The 25,557-nt window shown below is 39.9% G+C and overlaps 1 protein-coding gene across 2 annotated transcripts in view; it reads right to left on the bottom strand.

The window, feature by feature from the left end:
* RELN (reelin) overlaps positions 1-25,557 on the bottom strand; it is a 297,403-nt gene that overhangs the window by 101,325 nt on the left and 170,521 nt on the right. For both annotated transcript variants that reach the window (XM_040594080.1, XM_040594079.1), the window contains exons 11-17: positions 16,739-16,884; positions 12,471-12,622; positions 9,362-9,474; positions 7,437-7,645; positions 4,493-4,621; positions 3,235-3,344; positions 303-369 (exon numbers count right to left, since the gene is read on the bottom strand). In XM_040594080.1, coding sequence (XP_040450014.1) covers positions 303-369; positions 3,235-3,344; positions 4,493-4,621; positions 7,437-7,645; positions 9,362-9,474; positions 12,471-12,622; positions 16,739-16,884 — 926 coding nt within the window. The remainder of the gene's footprint in view (positions 1-302; positions 370-3,234; positions 3,345-4,492; positions 4,622-7,436; positions 7,646-9,361; positions 9,475-12,470; positions 12,623-16,738; positions 16,885-25,557) is intronic.

Consider the following 25,557-nt stretch of genomic DNA (forward strand, 5'->3'; position numbering starts at 1 on the left):
TAAAACCAGTATAAAGCATGCATCGCTGACATTTCGGTGTGGTCTGTAGCACATTTTAAGTTAAACTGAAAGTTAGACTCTCTCCCAAAAGAAAATTATAAAAAAATATTTAAATATGCTGCTGTTTAGGAAGATTGATCTTTAGCTCTCCAGCGAGCTTTACGCATTCTGGAGGCTATGCTAGTTTTATATTTAGTCATCTCAAAAAAGCAATGGCTGAAATGAAAATCACTTCAACTTTCAGATCATCAAGTGAACTATGTGACAGAAATTGAATACAAGTACTGAATTATAACTCTTACTTGCAGCCATTTCTCGTACACTGTCCTCGCCCTGAGCAGAATTTGAGGCAAGATGGACCAATATAAACTGCAGAGAAAAGAAACCAGTTAAACGAATGTGTGTTATGTGATAAACAGAATATAATGAATACAAGAAAGTATACAGACCTGCTCATACAGTTACTGTATTTATCTTAATCCCACTAGCTGCAAGAGGTCTACAAAAGGATAAAATGTGTTTGACTGTATCAAGGATAGCCATGGATAATTTATTATTTAATGGGTAATGTCTATGTGTGGCCTGAGTGATGTTTTAATTAATTTACCTGATTTTTCTAAGACTGTGAATGAGATCAGATGATTTGCTATGCATTGACCATTTTCTTGCCTTCCCTTTTCTTCATCTTATTTTGGAGATGTAATCCAATACCTATATTAGTACATTCCAATAGCAGTCTTGCAGATTTTAAAAATGTGCCACTGCTTCTTTCACTGAAATCCACATAGTTATTCACAGGACTTACTGGAATTAAAACCTGCCCTGATATATCTTAAGTAACTATGCAATATCATACACTTTCACTGACTCTTTCAAATGGAATAAACCTCCATATAATATGTGCTCAAAAATACTCCAGACTTGTTTTATTTTATTCTTTTACTTCACCTTCCTCCAATGACTCCGAATCGACAGTGTTGATACTTTGTGATAAATATGAAGAATGGAAAGATGAGTAAATCTCAGTACAATATATATCTCTGCACTACGATAAAGAAAATATTGATCTGGCTATAGACCAAATGCATTAAGCTGCGTGTAGCCCAAAGTGGTAACTTACAGGCAATGTTTTCTCAATACAATATGATAAACAGGCCTTAACCATGAATAGCGTCATCTTTTCTGTTGAAGAATGACGATTACTTGGAGTTATCCACTCACACTGTGACTTTTGGAATGTCAGCCAAATAGCCACCAATTTGAAATCATTTATAACAAGCTGTACTTATTCCCTCTCCTAGATTTATGATGCTGCCCATCATAGCAGTGTGTCAGTACCCCCTGGCAGATGCACTTTAAATCCCTGTTAGTTACTCCCTGTAACTAACTCCCCATCAGATTTCATGTGATTTCTAGATTTTCTCACTTTTCAGGGTGCAAAAATTCTGTTCTGTTTGATTTATTTGTGTCTTTTGAGGTCTTTTTGAGGGGGTGGTAAAAGTAGAAGGGTTAAAGACGTAATGTTGTCGTTCAAAATGAAAAAAGCTTTATGGAAATTGGCAGTTTTCCAGTGTTTCTAAAAGATGGCCGGCTTCCAGATTTCATTTAAAACTTAATTCACATAAGAAACAGTTGTGAAGCTAAAAGTCAGAGTGCTGAATCCTTGAAAATCTTCCTCTCTTCAAGAATTTGAGTGGCTTGACAATATTTATAAGGCTTTTCCTACAATAAGGTGTAAAGCTTCAGTTGCACTAGTATCTAACAAAGAGGCATGCAGAACCTCAGAAACATGTTCATCTTTAAGACCTTATTCCCGTATCATGGTTCTACACCTCAAATGCATTTTGGAATGAGCACTTTTTAGGCAGATAGTTGGTAAAACTTCTTTTGGGATGGCACACACTGGAGCATGCAGCATCCTTTGATGGAATTGTATTTTGTTCTGCAAGTAAGGGTGGCACAGACAGATGAATTGCCAATTGATTTTCAGAATCTTGTTGTTTTGTTCTGTTGTAAAGAATTTGGAACTAATTTTTGCAGATACTCACAGACATCTAAGTTTACATACCTCAGTTTTCCCTTAATTTTATTTTCTTTTTGATGCATATCATTATCTCTAAAGACAAGCATTAATAGGCTATCCAGAATGTTAAGATGATGCTAATTCCCAGTCATATGATTAAGAGAATAATTTTCATTACTTTCCATGAAAAACTTTCATTTGTGGCACTGCCTTATCAGCTTCAAGGATTTTCTTTTCAAAAGTAGGCATTAATCTATTTTAAGAATTTTGCAAAATGTAACTGTGTGCCATTCCCAGGCTCCCTTATCAAACCTTACTGGGAATCATTACAAAATTTCACGGGCTATTGTACATCACCATAAATGTTTAAATTGCATACCTCACACATCTAAAGAAACAAATTTTGGATGTAGTTAGTTCCATATCATTCAGGGCTAATGCGCATGCTAAAAAAACTTGCATCTTCTCATAGTTAGCTTTTTCAATCATGCTTATTTCTGCATTCCATACATTGTATCTATTTTATCCTGTGTTGCCAAATACTTTTTCTGTGCTTTAAAGTATTTCCTTTCAAGACTGGCCCTGGTTATCCTCTGCACTAAGTTTTATAATTATATGAGTCAGTATAGGCTTCTCCCAGTTCTTCACATCTGTTTAAAGAACAGGTAAATGAAAAATAATTTCCAAAAGGAAGAACAGTTCCCTGAAACAGATGGTACTTCCCCCCTGAAGATACTGTGAACAATGTAAAAGTTTTGTCAGTCTTTTGGTAGCAGCACTGCTTTGTGAAGGTCTTCTATGTCCAGAAGGAAAAATATGTCCCAGATGCTGCAACTGCTGCTTAGGCTGGCGCAGTACGTGTCCTTAATAGTGCAGTGTAGTACATAAATACCAAAGTAACTAGGACTAAGCAGTCAGAGGAAATATTATATTAAGCTCTTGCCACCAATATCTTTTCCTGGGAAGCATTCCATTATTTTTTTTAAAAAAAAAAAAAAAAAAAAAGGCAATCTACTGAGCTATTGTCTTTTCAAATGGCAGAATTCCCCTCTCTCTTCAAAATGCACCTGTTACCAATTGCAGATAAGAAGAAAAGGAATGTAACAAACTGAAAATCCTTTGACTTGTGATTGTAGACAATATGTTTACTTGGAACAGCATACAGAAGTTTACTCTTCTGATGTATCATGATTATGGATAAGAATACTAACTATTATCGATTGCCCACATATTTCCAAGGATTGGTCCAGTTTGCCTCCATCGAATCCTGGTGTCACTTGTTAATGCAGCATTGGGAAGGGGAATAGTTATTCGGTTCCACCTGAAATACATATAAAACAAATGCTAGCATTTTACACTGATAGTCATTAAGCAACCGTATGTTTTGCAGATTTGTTTACTTATACTAGAAGTTTTGTGAGAATTTTTAGTTCTAAAATCTGCTCAAATGAAAGAGTGAAGTTACTGCAGCTTTAGAAAACACAAATGAAAAAGAATATAACCCATGATATTTTCATACACTACATGAATGTTAATTATTATATTATCAAACCCAGCCATCCCCCCGCCCCCCCCGGTATGAATGCATGAAGTCAGCAAAGACCTTAACCTGCTTTGCTGTAGCAGCTTCTGTCACAATGAGTATGTCCTAAATTGCATACGGAATTAAACTTTTTGGTACAACTGAGCTCTGTTTGGTGGAAAACCTTGGGGTTGAGAAAATTTAGCCCGCTGCGGTCTGGGCCATCATTCTCGTATCATCCATGGGGGCTACACTTCCTACACACACTGTGGGTCATGGTTCCTATGAAAATGGTAGAGGAATGGGGAGTGGGGTCACCAGATCACAGCAATGCTTCAAATACACTTTCTTCCCATAGTCATTGCCACGGCTGTGAAGTGTCTGTGGAAGCTAGGATACGAAGGATACACAGACATGGGATTTGCACCGCGCAACAAGGTGTCACAGTTCATTTTATGGTCAGAACAGAACCGAAGAGACTTAATAAAGAGAAGGGTTGGTGTAACAAAGTGACACTAATATCCATTTCCATCTGCAGAAGTACAGATGTGCTTTATTATAACCCAGCATTGGGATTCCAAGTGAGTAAAGGTGCCTGAGGATGTAAATATGGTTTTGACTGATGGTTCCTTTGACTAAGAAGAAAACTTCTGTGGCTTTGACAAGGTATAACTTTTCTTCTAATTACCAGCATGCTGTCCACAAGTTGGGCTTTTTTTGTTATTTATCTTCAGCATCAGAAAAATAATATTATACCACAGAAGCAGCCCCATGTATTTCAAATTCCATTACTGGGCAGCCAGGGAGACCACAACACCCCTTCCTTGCTATCCTCAGCCAGTCAAAAATGAAAGATGACACAGGGTGGTGCGCTTTGCTGTTTTCTTCTGTCACCTATAATTCACTTCTCTAATCTTGCATCTCAGCTTTGCAGAGAACACTCTCACCCGCTGTAATTTTCAGAGGCATAGACGGTGCTGTGGGGGAGGTGAGACCCAGCACATATCTCAGGCAAACACTCGGTGTGAAGCAGGGACCAGGAACGACCATGGTTGGTTGAAAACTCCAAGCTGACACTGATAACACAGTGAAGGAAAGAAAGTAGAAAGACACCGTGAGCCCACCTGGCACAGACACGAATGTAGCAGTATCAACTCTGAGAAACCACCAAATCTGCTATTCCTAATAACTGACGATGAAATGTGAAATAATTTTAAGCAGACTTTGAATACAAAAATTCCTGAAAATACAAATGTGAAACAAATCTGTGTTTAAAAACCAAAAGGGTAGCTTATAGATTGAGGACTGTCTAAACATCTAGTCCTTGTTTTACCACAGTCTAGCCACTTTTTTTAGGCCGCTGCTGTTAAATGAGCTGATGTTACTTGTATATTTCAGCTAGAAATGGTTTCAAAAATAATGAGGAGAAAACTTGCGTTAATCAGAGCTAGACAGCATCATGTGAGCACAGGACAGTCACAACTGCCAGCGGCTAACCATTACATCTTCAGAAGGTGGTAAAAGACCATTAGTTATCCACGCACTGGCTGGCTCTTCACTTTCATTGCTGACAAGTATTGACTTCATTGGACTCCCCAGTCACCTGCCTCCTCCAACCATTGTGCCTAAACAGGGATCAGAAAGGCACCGTGGAACAGTGAAAGCAGGCAGCCCCTGGTGAGGACCACAGAGGGTGGAGGGGACTGGGGGAAGGGCACTCATCCTTCAGAGAGCCCCCATGGCAGACACAGCCCCCGGGGGCCATGGGAGCCTCTGCACTGCTCAGCTACAGTGATCTTTTGAGGCTTTCTTCCACCTCACAGAGCCTGGAGTGCTCAGTGGCGAATTTTGGTGAATTTTGTGACATGAGCACATGTGAAAACTCCAGATTTGCTTGGCAAAAGGCTGCAGTTCTCTAGTTTCATAGACTAGTAGTAAACCAAACCATCCATGTGCAGGCAGTGACATTAGAGAACTGGAAACTATGAGACCATTCACTGAGTCTATGGCAACGAGCTATTAAACCCATTCCCCCCAAAGTTAATTGACTAGTTCAATTTTCAGAAAAAAAATATTTTCCTTCCCTATTTCACTGCATATTTCATAAAGCCCATTGTTTACAATTTAAGAGTGTAAGGAAATCCTTAGATGTCTTACATTCTGAAGACCTTGAAACAGTAATACAAAAAGTGCTTGATTTATTACGGATTTAGTATTTTACCGAAATACTCTTGTAATTTCCTCCATATAATTAGCTTCTAATATTCTGTTTGATTTTATGTAATGTCAGTGGGACATTAGAAAAGTCATAATTCATCACCTCAATACTAAATTATTGGATTATAACTTTTCATTATAATTTGCTGAGAATATTACTTCATTTAAAGGTACCATCACTGTGATATTGTAAGTGTGTATTAAAACGGTTCATGGAAGTTTTGACTAATTTCAGATTTAACTGTACTGATACCTTGGAGGGCTGTATTTGCTGCATATATTCAGTGCGAGTCTCACATCTGCAAGTAATGAAAGCATTCTGAATAATGCTGTACACCAAGAGATGGGACATGCTGCGTTATTTGGGAAATACAAATAGGCATAATGGGGATCCAGTGCTTTTGTTATGAAGAAGCTCACTTCTGCTTCAGAAATAGTTTACACAAAGGAAGAATATTAATCTTTCCAAATATATACCAGCCCCCATAAGATAACAGACTGAGACAGAGACTTTATGTAACACGTTTACAGGTCAAGGGTGTTTACAGGAAAAGTTTTCACTTTTGTAGAAAAACGTTGCTGCCTTCCCTTCCTAGCAGAGATAAGTGCAATGCCTTGATTTTTGCTGCCCCTTGAATTCTGCTGCCCTGCCTGGCTGCCTGGACTGTCAGTGCTAACGCAGCCTTCTCCACTCAGAAGCAGGTGCCACAGGACATGGATGTGAAAGCACTTAGAGTATCTTACTTTAAACTCTTGACTCTGGAAAAATATAAAGGAACTTAATCCTCATCAAAATATCAGGATAAATGGTCTCACACGCACATAAGGGAAGAGGGACAGCGGACAGTTTGGTTGTGGGTCCCCTGTTTGAAGAAGGATGTTAGGAAACTGGAGAGGTGGAGCAAAGGATGACCAAGACGTCTGTGGCCTCAAGCACCAAGCTAGGAGGGGCTGAGGAGCGGCTTGCTCAGCCTGGTGAGGAAGGGTGAGCTACGGCAGCCTGGGAGGTGCAGAGGGCACTCGCAAGGGAGGCAGAGCCAAACTCCTCAGTACTGGCAGTTCTACTATACGATTCTACAAAATATGGAGCAGCAAATGACTCCCTTATTTCCCTTTCCCTCTCCCATAACTCCATGGAAAAAAAATCATATTGAATCGCCCGATGAAGTGAAGCCAGAAGAAGAATTCTGTGGCCAGTCTACAGACAGTGAGGTCCTCGCACTGACAGTCAGTAACATGAGGACCACTTATCACCAGTCTTAGAAGAATTAGATATGCTTGTGGCATCAGTAATCTCTGAGAGGTCAGCAGGGCAGGTTGCTGCTGCTGCTTTTAATACTCTCCCCCTTACACAGTATTAAGAGGTAAATCTCATATCCATTAGAAGCCGAAGCAAAAGTTGCTCTGAAATCATAAGCATATTTCAGAATAATGGACTAAGAAAAGCAAGTTTTGACCTGTAAAGCTATTTAATAGACTCCTTATTGCATGTGAGATACATAAATCTGGGTCTGTGGAGATCAGGAGAAACATTAACTTTTGAGCAGCTTATATTTGTCATTATTAATTGGCTCCATTCTTTCTGAGAAAAAAATTCCCAATACTCATACAGATATTACAAAGCAAAATGTACTAGAAAGCTGATAACCAAAAGAGAGATCTCACTAGTTGTACCTGTTACCAGGCTGGTAAGTTCCACAACCTAAATTGATGGAAAACTGGATCATGTGAGTCACCGTGGAAGGGAGCACTGGAAGGACATGGAAGTAATCCACAGCCCATGTATTCCTGTTGTGGCCTTGGTGACTCTTTTGCTTCAGGCAAAATTTGGTTGCAGGAGTCTGCAGCTCCGGACTAATGACAACAGAAACCAAAGATGGAACCTTTAAAAGAAATTAAACCAGGCTTAAATAAAACAAATACTATTTTAAAAGGGTCACAAGGTACTATTTAAAATAGAAAAGCAACTTCAAATTTGCTGAACCAAACATGCTTTTCTCTTTACTTGCTTCATTTCTGTTAATTATTTTAGCCATTTTTTTTCCACAGAAGATCCCAAATAAAAGTATTTTATATTATATGCACAGCCGATTAACAGTCTGGATACCGGTGTCGCTTTTCATCTTAGTGGGATCAGATTGGTTGGTTGTAAAGGCACTGCAGAAAAGACTGTACCTCCTGCATTCTGAAAAATACCAGTTTGTTTTGCCAGTGCTCAGCTAGTAATGGAAGATGATCTTTGTCCTGGAGCCTTTCAGCTCACAGAAGCAAACGGAGGGTAATGGCATGTCTAGTCTGAATATGTGAGAATGGAGTAACTGCGTGAGTTCACAGGCGTATGCAGGGAGGACGTTACGTTGTGAAATAAAGCACTGCCTTTACAAAGCTTAGCCTTTGTCCTAAAGCAACATAATTAGAACTTTATTATGTCAAAAGAGGATGTCAGCTTTAAACTGCTTGTTTTAAAAAAAACTCCACAATGAATTCAGTGTAATTACAGATCCTATCTCTCCCTGAGTTACCCAATTAATTTTTTATTATTTTACAATTACGGCTTCCTTAGTTTTAAAAAGGTTCTACCCTGTCTTTCACACAGAAGCAGGAGAGGAGGGAAGCCACGCACAATGAAACAATGCAAGTGACTCAACCAAACTCAGGCCGAGCCCGACTGTAAATATTTGCTGTCTGCATACAAAAATATAAAGGAACTTAATCCTCATCAAAATATCAGGATAAATGGTCATACAGACCTCTGCTTGAAATCAGCTGCATCTTTACCACCAAATTTCCCACACACTGTATAAGCATACTGGATTCCAATCTCTTCTCTCATCCATGTCTGTATGTACTACATATCAATTTTTGCCGCCTTTTTTACAGCAGCAGAATAAGGACACCTCATGGCTGGGTTATCCAGAGTACCCGTGGTCTAAGTGCTTCCTTGCCCTAGACAGGAAGGATCGTGGCAGCAAGCTCCAGGTCCTTAGTGTCCTGCCTGAGGGTGGTGGCGGTGGCTGGAAGGAGGCTGCACTATTAGCAGAGGAGACACTGCCTGTGCATGCTGCCAGCAACCGCCTCCTATGGCCGAGTTCATGCCCACATCACTGCGGACCCTCTAAGAGGGCACACAACTTTATTTAAAAGGGAAAGAAAAAGTGTAAAATGTGAAAATTCCTGCAGTAGGCATGGGAAAGACATCCAGGCATTTCTGAGTCACTCTCCTCCCAGCCACTGATCCTACCGTGACCGACCTTCTCAGGACATGGCTCTTGAGTATCAAACCGTGGCTAGCAGGAGCTTGAGTGCAGACAAAGTAATTATTTGTGATAAGACGTTATCACTGAACCCTGTTGCCCATTTGCCTGTTACCCTAGTACTGGCCAGCGCCACAGTCCTGCTTGGGGGTGGAGCAATCAGCAATGACTGCAGAGCTGTGCTGCAAAGGCACCCCATCACTGCGAGACCTGAACATGATTGATGTGCTTGGGAAGGTCATGTCTGACCATCCCTGTGGAATTCAACATACAACATTGTTGTGGTGGCTTGAAAACAGATTGATCTCTCCACCCCAGCCACCTACTTTGTTTAAGATGGCTTACCTTGTAAGCAGCATAGGTCAGGGTATCAAGGGGTATGTGTTCCCTCCTGCCTTCAATCTTGGCATAAAGTATGACATCATTTCCATGGGATTCTCCAGAATCGCAGGTTCCCCCTGTACAGCACACAATTGAGGGAGAACAAAATTAATTGAAGTCCTTATTATTGGAAAGTGGAATCATATCATGCAGCCATAATTACAAAAATAATTACAACCAGATGCTATTTAACTTAGGATATGAAACAAAAGATCATCAGCCCTAAGGTCACAGTGTGTAAGAACTATTTGATCAGATACACCATGCCAGAGATCAAGGGGGCTGACAATTATGAAAACCTCCAGTACCTCTCTCAATCATCTTATCAAAACAATTTTAATAGTAAATGCTGTGCCCAAAGCAATACCCCTGTCTGTATGCTTTAAATTGTATTTACATAGAACTGCTCTGCTTTTGAGTCCTTGTCAGTAAACTGTTGTTTAGTACTCACACTTCGTGCAGCCACACACATCATATGTGAGGATCTCTTAAACACTTCTCAGCTGATAGTTTCACAGCTGAGAACTTGTTCTTAGTAGGAAACAAGGAAGACTGCTGTGTACCTTATTTGTTGTGCTGCTACTTCTACTGTCTACACCATATCCTCAAAGGGATGGATGGAGTCTATTACATCACACAAAACATGTGACATGGTCACCTCACTGGAACGGGACAGCATTTAAAATATCTTCATATTGGTAGAACCTAAAATACTTATTTACCTTCTCCGAAAGAGCAGGTGTATTGGCAAATATTAGTGTTAAGTTCTGCATTATAGTTATGAGATGGGCATCATCACACTAGTTTGGTGTTCTGGAGAAAAGATTTTAAAACAAAGTATCTGTATTTGAAAAAGGAAACGCCATTTCCCTGTACACCACAGGTACCACAGGTATTTAAAAAAACACAAGAGAAAAAAACAGGATGAGGAAGCTTCTCTGAAAAGTCTCTAAAGTAGAAAAGTTCCATATATGAAACACTTTCTTATTTCATTACAGATGGCCAGTTCTTGGAATGGACTAGGCAAAGCAGTCCACAGAACTAGTTAAGATGTGCATCTTTGATGTGTATTATACCATAATAAGGAGCATCCCTGTGTCCTTTCAAATCCTCTGCTTGCCCGAATGTTTAAACTACTATTTATTTAATTTACAAGTACATACAGAATACATTTTTCAAGTGATATCCCACTATCCTCTGTCCCTGCATGTGCTGACAGCTTCTCCCCCAAGTTCAGAAGGTTGAGCAAATTTATTTCCTGTTTCTGTTGCAGGTGTTGTAATGCTCGGAAGAACTGAGAAAAGGCATCCTCTTTTTCCTGTGCTTTATTGGTAATTCATGTAACACAGACGAGATGTGCGGTAACTTGGGACAACAACATGAGGTCTTCCACTCATTAAATAAAGTGTGTTCGTTCTTGTTGATTCAGAAGGTTGCTTGTGGAGGTCACAAGTTTAGTCTCTGCTTCCTCCTTTATTACTCTATTATTCTCTACTTTTAAGCAAAAATACCCCACTCCTTTAAACATGGTGTTGAGAGAATAACTTCATACAATTTCCTCTATGTGCAAAATAAAAGTTCTGGAAAAACACCGTGAGGGAATGAACGATAACCACCATGTTCATAGGGATTTTGGTGTGTTGCAACAGCCACTTAGTGCAGTTGCGCTGACAACAGTGGAGAGGGGAAGTGACAGCATGGATTTGTTCTTAGCTGCTTTCTTAGCCCTGGTAAATGACTGAGGTTGCACTTTGTCCCGGCAGGGAACGTCTACAGATAATGCTAACACCGCATCGTGCTTTTCATGAGGGGTACCACGTGTAGGCCATAACTTCTCCAAGACCATAGCACACTATAGCACACTCTGTGTGACTCTCGCCCTGGGCCAACACATTAGCAGAGGAAAATGTTTATGAATATAGTAAGAGCAGAAACTATTCTATGGGTTCAACTAGGTAAGGCTGCTCCACCTCTGTGCTACTCCTGTCTCACCCTCGGATGCAACCCTGTTGACTCTGATGGATGAACACCAGGGTCTACATGGATACGACTGCAGGCAGATATGACAGGTACCTATAAATCATCCTTTGCAGTGTGGTAAGGATGACAAAGGTATGACTATTGCTTCTAATGACATAATAAGGGACATTTGAAGATCCGAGACAAAGAAGATGTTACTTCACATGAATAATTGTTAACCTATGGAGCTGTGGGCACAACAGGCAGGTTCAGTTGGTTAAACACTAGCACCAAGGATCACTTTAGACACTGTGGAGAGGCTGCCTCACCTACCTGCTACTCCAGCAGGCTGTGATTTCCACCAAGCCCCAGGTTATATCTGCCAGCCTTGTGCTGATGTCTCAGAAACACCTGGACACCTCAAGTGGCAACAACGTCCTGTGCTTGTGCAACAAATCCCGCTTGAGGACTCAACAAGTGTGAACCCACATCTATGTGTGCACCAGGTGCTTAAGCTTCCTTTATATCAGTGGGGATCCAACCCATGCAGTCAGTGGGGTCCAGGGAGCTGCTCGGCTGGTCTAGCACAGCTATCTCACAATGAGCTGAACGTTTTGTTCCAGCAACGACACTGACCATATCTCCTCTAACTATAAAGGAAGTTTAGACACTGATCTGACATGGACACACCTTCATATAACTTCTATATTGAACTGTTTTAACCTGACGCTAAATGTTTGTATCAGCCAAAAAAAAAAAAAAAAAAAAAAAGGCTGGATAAATCCATGGAAGAAAAGCACACCAAGGGCTACTAAACCCAGAGTGCCCTGTTTGGTTCAGAAAGCAGAAATTTTCATCTGCAAGTCAGTCTCATCTGGGAGAATATTTCTGGGAGGTCTATTTACGCGCCTACCCTGTTTGTACACCTGTGTGGGCATCCAGAAGGGTGGACTCTCGTCTGACCAGCAGTGGTCAGTCTTACATCCTCATGGGCATCACAGTCGCAAATCAGAGCTATCCTCTTCTGAGCAGTATTTAAAAATTCCTATGCACACTGCACAATTTAAATCTCACATGCTTCATATGTTGTATTACATTAGGAATATATACTCACCCATACTGAAATAAAATCTTAAGTTCCCATAACCTGTAGCATCCATGTAAGGAGTGCATATTTTTCTTTCTCCGTCTCTGAGAAATACCACAGCTGAGCCAGATTCCAGTGTCCCACATTCGGTACCAATGACGGCTCCAAATATGTCCCACCTGAAGAGATCAACAAGGGGCAGAGAACATGCAGTGGCACGTTACTGATAAACTCATACAAAAGATGTTCTAGGAGTTCATTTATATATACAAAAAAAAGGCATCTGCTTCTACTCTTAGAGAGGACAACAAAATGGAGTGTTTCAAACATGACTCCTATGACATTACTTACATATTCAATACTAGCTTTTAAACCCAGTTGACTTAAAGCAAAGTTAATGCAAGTATTTTAAATAAATTGCCATAAAAGCATGAATTACTAAAAAAATGAGGCTTTTAATGAATGCTATTACCAAATATTTAGTGTTGTATTGTTCTATCATCTTCATTATTTTTCTGACAATAAAATGTTTAAAATAAATTGCATTCTGTTTTGTTCTGCATAATATAAGGTTTATAGTTCAATGAAGTTTGAAAAGGCACATGCCCACCATATCTGCCATACAGTCATTAAATATGTAGGTAATAGCTGAAAATGCTCTCTTTTCATCTTTTTCAGCATTTAGGGTAACAGTTTTTAACTAACACATGAACAGAGTATGAAAAAAGACTGCTGTGTTTCTAATATGTGATGATACGATCTTTCTCAGGTTTTCTGTACAGCATTTTATCTTATTTTTATTCAGTGATAATTAAAAGAGCTGTTGCAGAATTTTTCAATTAAATATTTTTAATTGAAAATATGTTTTCATCATGAAAGCGCTGGTTTCTTCAAAACTCAATTACAATATTTTGAAAGATTAGAAACTGTTGAAAACTTGTACGTTACTTTGGTCTGATCCATTATTATTCATGTTGAAGTCTTAATTAATTCATAATACAGTATTTTAAAATTATAAAGATGATAAAACAATGAAATTATTCAGAATCACTAAATCCTGATAATCCAATCATTTAACTAGCCAGCAAGATTCAGGATGAATGAGAAAAAATTGCAGTTCAGAAACCTTTGTGGGAAGGCAGAGCCTTTTCCTCTCTCCCTCCAGCAGAAATAATCTCGAGCAGCTATATGCCATAAGACAATTTCAAAACCTGTCATTTCAAGAACTCAACAGTCTAGTTATCAGTTTAACCATTCCAACTATTTCAAAATTTATTTTTAGGATCTTCCAAAAAGCTGCCAGTTTCCTTATTGACCTAAGCTGTGACAGACCAGCAGCGTGCCTGTTTGGAAATCCTGCTTTGAAACTGTCAGTCATTTACACAGGAATTAGTGAGTTTAACATCACTGAAAAGCTTTATTATATAAATATTTTAACCAAAGCACAGTTTAACCTAACCCTAAGTCTGTCATGCAGAATTTGTAAAGGTAATGTGCAATATAATCAAAATACAATTTAAAAAATGGGTCTCTTGGGCTGAAGGCAAGTACAGAATTAAACAGTTGTGCCTTCTTTAACTTACATGAGAAAATCTCACAATGCTCCATTGATCTTTTGTATGCTCTATTTAGCTCAATTAAAACACTCTCAGTAGTGACCCACAAAACAACTCAGGGTCATGAATGATGCAGATCATGGATGCTTCAAGGATCCTCTCATTTTAGGCAGCATTAGAAATGAAACCCAGGAAGTTCTACTGCATGATAAAAACTGGCACTTTAATAGAAATATATCAACACACTGTCCATAAGGACAAATGGAGAAGGAACCTGGGTGATGGCATGACAGAGATGCGGACATTACATTTGAATTAATTTATCACTTGCATGACTCTTGAAATTCTTCTTTATAAACCCGGTGATAGAATAATATAAGGACCTAAACTAGAGCAAATGGACACAGAGGTCCAAAGCATTAATGTGTCTGCTAGAGGCAGAGGCAGCCTGGTGTGAGGATCTGACCACTTTTAGGATCAGGTCCTAATTTACACAGTTAAACAGCCGAACGACAGTGGGAAGATGCGTGGTACTAACAACCGCAACCCCTATCCATGTAGCTTACTGCTTTAGGTGGGACATGCAAAAAATACCAATCAGCTGCTTATTAAAAACAATGATAAGCTCCTCTGCCCTCACTGTTGAGCTCTTTCACATGTCTCACCTCTGAGAGCGCTTGGTGCAGAAGCAGCTGGTGGTGAGCCCTACATTGAGCTTCCTTTTGCTCTCTCCCTTATGAGGGATGCTTTTGCCTTTCCTTTGAGAGCTGATGTTACAAAGGGGAGCCTGAGAACTTCCTGCAAGCTCTGTCTCAGGTATAAAGAAAGTGTTTCTGTGACTATTTGAATACAGTAAAGCGGTACTTTAAATATAGTTCAAACAGCATTCAAAAATATTTCTCTAGGAATTAAGGAGGCACATATATTTGCAGTCATGCACAATTCCCAAAGCAAAGTCCCACAGAAATGTTGCAGATAGGGACAGTGGTGGTTACAATTTTATATGATGGGGATGTAATCTGTAACATCACCTGAGTTCAGTGTGTTTTCATGGCTGCATGCAATTTAATCTTCCATTCTTAGAGCAACAATTGTAAGGAGGAAGTTTCTAATATAGAATAAAATTTGAAAATTAAAAAAAAAAAAACAAAAAACCCAAGGGAAAAAGGTTTGAGGCCTTGGGCTGGCTGCTTAGTGCCTCAGAAAACAAAACTGCCACCTGCTAGGGCAGGCTGCCACATCACAACGGTTTTACATGCAGGAGGGCAGATCAGGATCTGGTTCCTGGGACTGCAAGCAGGATGAGAGAGCAAAATGCATCTTCTGGCTGCACCCTGCCTTGCTCCTAGCTGGGAGTGGTGGCACCTGCGATTTGAGCTACGCACTATATGACAGCAAAAATGTAACCTTCCTAATTTGGAAGAAATTGTGTATTTGTTAACAAGGGTTGCAGCTGGCCCAGCTTAGCTTAACTAAATACCTGGTTCAGTAGAGACAGGACCTGCAGACAGCACAGATGTAACACTGCCATCCTGTTTTTTCAAGATGGAAAAGAGGCTAAGAGAACATCTCAAACGTATCCCACACAGTCACACAACACACCACACATACTCATTTTCTTTCCTTTGTCTAAAACAGCACCTGCTGTGCCATGGGTTAATTATTCAAACTGGGACAGAGTTCACAGTGAATACTTTTCTGTAAGCCTCACATAAACTATGTGTCCACAGGAGACATTAGCATGTATTTCTTATAAAGGTGCTCTTTACCTTCAGCACAGCATAGGCAGCATTTGAATCAGCTGCTAATGATCTGAAGTACTTTGTAGGTTAAAATCAATATTCGGTAGAGACCCATAAATTAGCAGTGTATGTTTCTCATTGCCCTGGGGTTACAGTAACTAGTTAAAGTCTTTTTTTAAAAAAAAATAAATAAAAAAGAATCAAGACCACATTGTTGGCCATTTTCTTTTTGTCAGAATTTATACACCAAGGTATATAAAATAATACTTTACCAGGACACTTTTTTTTTTTTCTTTTAAGCTCACTCATGTTTTGCTAAGAGTAGCAATTTTGCTGTCCTAGATGGCTTCTTTATTTTCCGTGCGTTTGCAGCAGTCCCTGCTGGATCTGGCTTTACAGATACTCTTTGAATCCCGATGTATATATTTAAAGTAAAAACCAGTAAATTATCAGCCAGATCCTCAGCTCTTGCATGGCAGGCATGGCCATGCACTCGGTTCTGGAAGGTGAGAGCAGGCTGCTGCTTCAGCTGTCTTGCCTCCACCTGCTCCACACCTGCAGGCTTCTGCACAGGCAGGAGATCTCTCATGGCAAAGTGTGGCTCACAGTGGCAGTCTAGAGGGGGATGAATTTCTCAAGGAATTGGATTTTGTATGGATATGAGTTTGTTAACAGCACTCAGGTGTGAATGAAAAAACAGATCAACATCATGTGTTTCTTCAGAATGACTGCAAAATTCACAAACATGACTTTTTTCATGAAAAACATAGGTGACAGGATGGTCTGGAGACTGACTGTTCCTTTGGGGCTTTCCGGACTTGTTCCTTCCTAAAATCCACAATCACCTGTTATCTACTGTACTGCTATTTATCCTAGTCACGATCTTCCCTGACTACACAGCAAAGACAAAATGGAATTCTCTGTTTATCCAGTTTCCACACCCCTGGAGTGATGCTGCACATCTGCTTAAGGCCCTGCACAGGTGAGGGGCACTCACCCTTTAGGCTGGCTTTCAAATTCTTCTGCCCACTGCTCCTGGGCATCCTCTGTGGAGAGGTCCACGTCCCGAGTTGTGGCAAAATTGAACTCACTGCCTTCTGTCCCGTGGAAGTAGATGGAGTTCCCATCCGACTGGCAGCTATGCTGTGGACAAAAGGAGCACAGGGGAGGTGACTCTACATCAGGTTTGTAAAGCGTCCTGCTCATGCACTGTCAGAGCTCAGAGAGAGCTATACGTTACCTAATGACTTACCTAATGACACCTGAAACAACATAAAAATAAAAAATGGACAGTCATATTTTATCTTTCTTGCCCCACTCCCAATGATGACTGCGCCCTAATCTCATACCTTCCTTAAAAACACACCACAGATTATTGTAAAACTGTGTTTGCATAGAAAAGTCATGTACCCTCTCTTCAGGTGTTTATTTCTATTTTGAAGTATTGCCTTTATATCTGGCACATACACAACCGTGTGTACAAATAACTTTAGTAGTACATCAAACATTGCTATGGGTATCTTGTCAGCATAAGAGTTTTGTGCTGTGAAACACATCAGGTCTCCATGCCTGAATTTTTGCCAGAAGAGGTGTTTGTGTGTAAAATTGCTATGCGTTGCCATACAGTAAACTTGGGGCCTGAAGTGCATGAGTGAAAAGGCAAATATTTGCCTTATTTCATTTGAATAGCATAACTAATAGCTCTATAGGAAACTAGGTCTTGTGATACAGCAGTCTCAGAGGTCCCAAGGCTGCCTCCAAACCCAACACATCTGCTTTTCCTATTGCACCTCCATATATAACACCTCAACAGCATCGAAAGTGTGCCCTGCCTACCACAGCTCTCCAGGAGTGTCGACCTGGAAGAAGGTGCCTGTGAGGAGCACATGGGGGTTACAGTTCAGATTTACTTCTTTCTCCCATCTTACTTTTGCCTTCTTGTGTGTCTGATAAAATGGTAAAAGTCTTCCAAATCTGTGTGGCAAACAAGATACTGGAAGCTTCTAAAGAAGATCTGCCTGGCCTTAATGCAAACTGAGAACTTGGTATTCTATCAAATTGCTCACACTACAGCAATACTGATAAAAATAATAATTAGCTAAAACACTTTAAAAAAAATCTTTGTTGTATTAAAAATGAAAGCTGACATAATAAATAATTAATTAGAATAATTCTGCATTCTAACCAGAGTTCAACATCTGAAAAAGAGATAAAATAATGCCAAATTGCATTGACCTTTTCAGTACCGCCTGTGCAGTGCCCTCCTGTCTCTGGACCTCTTCATAACGTGCCGAGGGAAAGTATGACAATGACCTCTTCTGTTTTTAAAAAGGTCATGGCAGTGCCCCATAAGTGAATAATTAAATTTTTAACAAAGACAACGATGTGGCAAGAAATTATAACTGCCCAGTACACCTGCATGGGATTCTATAAGCAAAGTACAAAATAATACATTTTGTCACATTCCTTCATTTACTAATGCAAAAAAGAGACATAACTGAAATTCTTTTGTTGATGATTTAATTTATATTTAGGAATATAATTTATGACTATGTTTCTAAAGGTGTCTACACATTGTTAGAAAAAAATCAAGACTTGAAGTCGGATTTTTATATAGATGCTTTCTGGTCTATAGTTGAATGACAACAGCTCTATGTTTATTAAACACTGAGTAAATATCACTTAAAGAAATAAACACACTATAAGAATGTACAGACTGTTTCAACTGCTAAAATAAACACATCGAATGTTTTTCTTCCAAAGAAAGGTCAAAGCAATAGATTCTCAAATGTTGATAAAACTTATTGCAGAAATTCAATAGATTTTGTCATAAATCTCCCTAATCTGTTTAATGCATCATATACACAGTGCACCATATATGCAGCTGCTGCCACTGAGAAGGCAGAATAATTTACACATAAAATATTTTATAACTAGCAGAATTTCATGAAACAGTTTTATATTTTACTTCTCCTTGAAAAACACTGCTTGTACCATACAGTTATTTATAACTGACTGAGAAATGGCTTTTGTTCACTGATTTTATCCTTCATGTTCACAGGTATTGCTAACATCAGGATTTTAAGAATAATTTGGGTTTTTTGCTTCTTGCTTTTCTGAATTCTCTTAATTTGCTGAACAGAAATGAAGTATCCTTTATCTGTCAATCAATCTGCCACAAAACTCCTATTATCTGCAGGCAGCCAAGTAAATACACTAAAAATAAATATTCAGGCTAAAACTTAATTCAAATCCATGTAACCCTTCATCTCTTAGGAAACAAACAAGCACATAGATCCTACTGAGCTAGTTATTACAATTGCACACAAGCTTTGGAAAATCCTTTCTAAGCCTTACTTATTTCTCAGGTGCTAAGTTACATATAAGTATATACTTGATAGTGGAGTATGTAATTAGTAATCTCTTGCCAGATGAAAGCAACCTATTAAAATAAACACAAACCAGATGCAAACCTATTATCACTTAACATTTCTGTGCTCTTCCGCTGTTTAACAGAATATTTACTGAAGCACACCTGATGGAGTTTCCATTTAGGTTGTCAAGTTGAATAAATGGGCAGTTTGGCAAAGGGGTGAGTAAGTAATTATTGATACAGTAGTATATGATCAACCCTTTATGAAAGCTCAAAAGCATCGTTTATTTCACTAGTTCTATAAAACTATCTTTATGCTTTTATACACAGCTACATATTATCTATGAATATGTATTTTATGCATATTTTATATGTTAATGAACCACACAACGTATGGCTTAAATCACTCTCTGCTCACGTTATCTTTGAATCTCACATAAAACAGCTACGCAGAAGAGAAGTTCAAACTGGGGTTTAAAACCAGCCACAGAAGCTGATTACATTTAAAGAGAGTAAGAAAGATGTTCAAACCAGAGGTATGGCTTTTAAAGAAGTTCTGAGGGAGGGCCATCATTTTCTGGTACATGTTTTGCCCCAGTGGCACCTTTGGGACCCCAGACACATGCCCGTAGGAGAAGCAGAGGAGGATGAGCCCCATATGCATGAGCCATGCTGCCCCACAAGGGCCAGGGTTCCTCTGCTCATGCTCTTGCCTTCTCCCACCTGCCACATTTCCCTCACTTGTATAAGCATCACTCCCAGTTTACACTTAGCTTCCACGTTTTTCTTCTGATTTTCCAGGCAGTCACTATCTGTTGCTACTTGTACTACTTTTTTTTTTTTCACTCGATGGGCTGCTAAGGGGTGAATAACGTCAAAGGGCCCTCAGCCAAATTTTCCAGGAGCAAAAGAAGCTCCACAGGAGATGGTCCCTCACCGGCATTGCTCCTAACTTCCCTGTCAGTCTTGTTCAACATCCAGGAGGCTGCTGACTGTGTTGGATTATTTTGCAGGTTTCTAATAGGGCTTGAACAGATTAGAGACTGAATTGAAACCATCAGACTCTTTTTCTCTTGGTTTCAACCCAGAATTTGAATCCAAGCCTTTAGAAATGAAGAACTGAAGTACAATTTACATACTGTCGCCTCTTTCCCAAATTAAAGGCTTTACACTTGCAGTGGTAGTCTATATACTTCCAGTATTTAAGGATTGAATTTTACAGTGGTTTTTTTTTGTGTCATTCTGAAGTGATAAAAAATGTGGAATGAACATATACTGTGTTTTGAAATTAACTGGAATAAGTTCTCTCTAAACTGGAGATACTGCAGACATCTCTATATAGATGTAGAGTTTTCTTTTACAAAGTCCAGATTGAATTTGTTCTGTGTTTTATTTTTCTTTATAATGAAATGATTTCTATGATAAGAACAAATTAGCTTGCTGTGCAAATTTTGTAACTAAAAAGGCCAGTGGCAGCAACTTGTAGGTTATTTCTCCTTGTTACCATGGAAGCATCAGCTGTAGGTCCAGAACTAAAGCACAGTCTAATTTTATTTAAAGGGGATTAAAAGCATGTGGAACATTTACTGTGTCCTTACGCAAATTACAACACTGAAAAGTTAACTAATTTGAGAGGAAAAATTAATTTAGAGAATAAATCCTTTGACAAATCTGATAACCTTCATTAAACAAAGCTTTCTCCCCAGTCACCTACATAATAAAACATAGGACACTTGCAGGCACTTGAATGGAGCCACTTCACCACAGTAGCTGTTTCCCATTGTTTGCAACTGGAGTGGGACTATCAGCCTGCCATAAGTAAACTGTTGTACTCCTAAATAAACAACCCTTGCCTGTTGCCAAACGGAAAGAAGCCAAGTTCTGTTCAGGAACTGTGGTCATCCCAAGGGGGAAAAAAAACCCAGTTTAATTTAATCTGGCACTACTAATACTATTATTCACTAGCTGCAATTGTTAAGCTATTGCTTTACATGAATAGGGCAAAATGAAATTTGGCTGGACGCATTCCCATATCTCAGCATGCTTGGATTTGCTTTCAATCTAATCTTCACGCCGAGTTTTCTGTTTCTAAAGTTTGTCTACTGGATAGTTATGGTATCGCTGCTTTTATCCTACTTTCAAGGCCCTGCATGGCTCATCCTTACCTGCCTCCACCATCTCCCACATGCAATCACCTCATGGCTCACTTTTCCTTGACTGCCAATGCTTGCCACCATGTCTGCTGGCGAGACGACCAAACTTACATGACCTTGTCCATTCTTCCCACCATGCTTGGAAAATTCCCCACAAGATGATGTCCTTCAGACATTTCCTTAGTGCTTCCCTCAACAACAGACCTTGTCATCGATTACACTGAAGAAGGCACCGTTCAGCAGGACAAGCACTCTCTCGTCTTGCAATACTTCTTTTTACTCCCAGGTTTCCTCAGCTCCAGCTTATCTCCTGTTTTATAAACAGAGGGCAATTTCCTGGGACACAGGCTATCTTTTTGATCTGTGCCGGAGGAGGCAGCAGTGGCAGATTCCTTGCTCAGGGCTCTTTGATGCTACAGTGGTACCACTACTAAAAAAAATAAATCTTCATGCCAAATTTGCTGTTATTTATGAATATTTCTAGTGTATAAGTACCATTGTTAGCCAAGTTAGCTATGAGAGCCAGCGAGTCTTATTAATTCAGGTGAGATTTCTGTTGTACATGAGGGCATTAGCTAATAATTTGAAGATTCAGACTATGTGAGAGGGTACTGCATGGTTTCAAAATCAAACTTTTGTCAAGAGTCTGTCACTCTCTTTATCCTACTCCATACTTCTTATATTTTACATCTACCTACAGCTTTCACCTTTTTTTGGTAGATGCTTTTAGGAAAGCCTCTTGATCGTCTGAGATGTAGAAGGGTTTCTGTTAGGACTGCTCAAAACCATTGGTCAACAAAGGCAGGGAAATCAGATTTGGCAAAGAAGGTACTTTACTGATTTATATTTTTATAAATGCTGACCAGCTTTCCACAATGTCTAAATGACTTAAGGGCCCCAAGTAAGATCTTGGAACCTACCTCATGTAGCATGCATAAACAATCTCCCTATTTTTAAAGACTTGTATGAGAGCACCATGCAAGGAGACATCTGCTACCCTCAGTGTGACCTCTTGGCTGGGAGGGACCTCTGGAGGTCTCCCGTTCATCCTGCCATATGAAGTAGCACAAGCGTCAATGAGATCTGCCTATGCCATAGCTGCAATTAAGGACACAGCCCGAAAGATTTTTAGAAGCTCAAAAGATAAGGATTGGGAATGTAAACAGAAACACTGAAGTCCATCCAAACCAGCTTCTGTCCCAGTTGTTCAAGTCAAACTTGTGAATCAATAAATACCTCTTGGCTTTACAGTATGGGATTTCTTTACTTGGAGAGCAGAAGAGAGGGCAACTAAACGATACAACTGTGCCGTTCGGAGAACCATCAACAGGAAACACTAGTGTGAAATTCCTCAGTGTAACAGATTTTTGGCTGAGGTGCTGCATATCATCTTCCCGAGGTTCTCCCCCACACTCCCACGAAAATGTTGTTCATCTCTGTGCCTTTAAAGTATCCACAGTCATCTTTACCATCGTTTAGCTAGGTTTTTATCAGAGACAAACACTGATGCTCCTCTTCATATTATCTCTCCAGGGCCTAATGGCCCCGATGATTCTTTCAGGCAGCTGTGGCCTCACAATTTATTTTTTGGCGACATTTCTTGCATTGGAATGAATGTGTTGGGCATTTGGGCAGTGCCAGCTTGCAAAGGGCTGATGGCAGATGGAAAGAAATCTGCCCAGTATGCCTTCACCTCTACATGAGCAGAGGGCCATCAATTTCCCCCATTAAGAAGTTGTCATGCAGCCCACCCAGCTGGAGGAGCATCTCTGATAGCCAGGCTGGCTGGCGTATGCTATTCAAATACAAAATGCACTTTAAAAGGAAACAAAAATATCGTTTGTCGGCAAATTGAAAATGCATGGCTTTGACCGCAGCCAATTTTTTAATGACTGTAATATTTTAAGTGATTATTTTTGCCACTTCAGATTGCTCCTTAGAGAGGAGAGGTTTTTTTAATTAAAATCTAGGCAATGCAAACAGATGAGATATGAGAAGCAGAGGAACAAGAAAAAAAGATGAAGAAAATTAATTAAAGCAGCATTGTCAATGGAGCCATAAATTAGATATCATGTCTTTCTGGGAACGAGTCACGCAAGTTTTAAAGATTTTAAGATTGTGACATGATAGCAGGTACAGGGATAGATTCAGTCTTGATAAAATCATACTCCATATGCAATGTCTTAGCCAGGAAAGATACAACAACAGGATTTAGGGAAGATTCTAAATTCTAAATTCTGTGGATTTGGCTGTTGACACTTCTGGCCTGAAGTCCCTTCTTTAACCAAATGAAAAAATACAATGTGATTAGAATACTTTCCCATGAATAACCAGGGCTTTAATCTTTCCCACATGCTACATTTTTACATCATTTAATACAGGTTACAGAATGAAAACCTTGGCTGCACAGGCAGGCCAGGTGCACGGAGGGCTACAGTGCACCTTCCCTTTCCAAAACAATGGGATGAAACTTGTTCTATGACACGGTAACATACTGTTTATAAAGTGTGTTTTCACTCATCATTTCCGACTACAGACTGTTATTCAAAGGCTAGTGTTCTAAACACTTTGCTTGTTTATGAGTGATTCGGATTTGTATGGTTCTTAATTTTCTAGGACATCTCATGATATTTGTACAACACTGGTCATTCTGACAATGACCAATTTCCTTAATGAGTCATTTAACTGGCACGAACTGAACTATTCCTCTATGTTATCGGGAACTATTGCTGTTTCTAGTACTCTGCAGTGAGCATGATGAAACCTCATCTGTTCTTCTGAAAGTAATGATATGTATTTACACCACTGTGAAATTAAAAGTGAGAAAGAGTCCACCGAAGTAATTTCTACTCTTTGGCATCTAATGGGTCAATTCATGTTGTTTTCATTAATGTGCATCTCACAGTGACCTGCAAAGACCAAATTCTTTCCTTCTAGGAGGCAGGAAAGACCCCTGGTGTTTTGATGCCAGCTCAGAGCTAATGCTGGCTCCCTGCCACCCCCACCCCCACTTCCAAGCCATGGGGAACTGGCATGGAGAAAGGTGCAGGTTCAGTATTGCTGTCCAACAGCGATTCTCTGCTGCCCGAACAACTCACAACACCACAGTCAACAACCTATCAGTTCCAATGAACCCCTAGGCACTGTATTTAAGTGTTATTATTTTAATTAAAAGTGTGATTATTAACAGCACCCCCACCCCCCAAGAACAATTCCACACACGGGCTAGATCCAGCCCTATGGATATACAGATGCCTCCTCGTGGGCACAGCTCAGAGTGCCCACACTCACAAAAGGGAGCCGGTCGACAGGTTTTTGTGCACCCTGCTCTGCTTTCTCCACCTCTCCTCCCCTCTCACACTCCCTTTTCCACCCACAGAGAAGCAGGAATGGCTCTCAGATGAGGTACAGCAGGAGGCCTGCTCACCTCTTCCCAGGAAGATGTGGTGGATAAGGGCTCCTGTGAGGCAAAGCAGCTGGCTAGGAGGTTGGGTTTGGCCCACAGACCAAATACTGCCTTGCTAAATCTTATTCAAAAAATAAAAGAGCCTTGTCAAAAGCATCTCTGTGTAATTTTGTCCAACATAAAGTCATAGCAATTTTAATCTGCCATTTTCACACTGGTAAATAGAGCACTACCTTTCCTCCTGCAAACAAATACATTTGACCTGATTCAGACAACAGGTACCTCAACCCCTTTTTGAACAAGAATTTAAAACAAAAACAAAAAGATGGAAAAAACCACACAATTTGTTCATCTCAGCACAAACAATTAAACCCAACAAAGATATATATGGAATATCAGGATGTTTGTTTTGAAAGAAGACTACCCAGTGCCATTCCTATTAATTAACAGAGTATTCAGAGATTTGGAAATCTGCTCTGGAACTGGGGGTGGCAGAATAGCTTAATCAGCCTTTCTTTTTGCCAAACTCCCAGGCCTGAGTGCATGTCTCCTCTGCTCAGTGACACACAACAACACAGGTTCAGGAAGGACTCGCAGATCTAGGATGTGCGTAGCCCTGCTCCCTCAGTGTGTGGTGAAAGGTCACCCAGTTTTACAGACACATTTTCAGCATATTCTTCTGAGTGTGAATGTTCAGTTCTCCCACTGTCCTCTTATGCAGCTTTCTGCTAAGCTGGCATGCATTTCTGGGAAATTAAAATGAGCTGAGTGCTGATGACCTGTTACTTAAGGGGCTTACTGCACCAGGATATTGGGGCTGGGACACTGTCAGGATTTATTGGTCATGTCCATGGTAGTGAATAACATGCATCAGATACTGTTCC

Source organism: Falco naumanni, chromosome 5 (assembly GCF_017639655.2).
Source record: "Falco naumanni isolate bFalNau1 chromosome 5, bFalNau1.pat, whole genome shotgun sequence".
Taxonomy (NCBI): Eukaryota; Metazoa; Chordata; class Aves; order Falconiformes; family Falconidae; genus Falco; species Falco naumanni.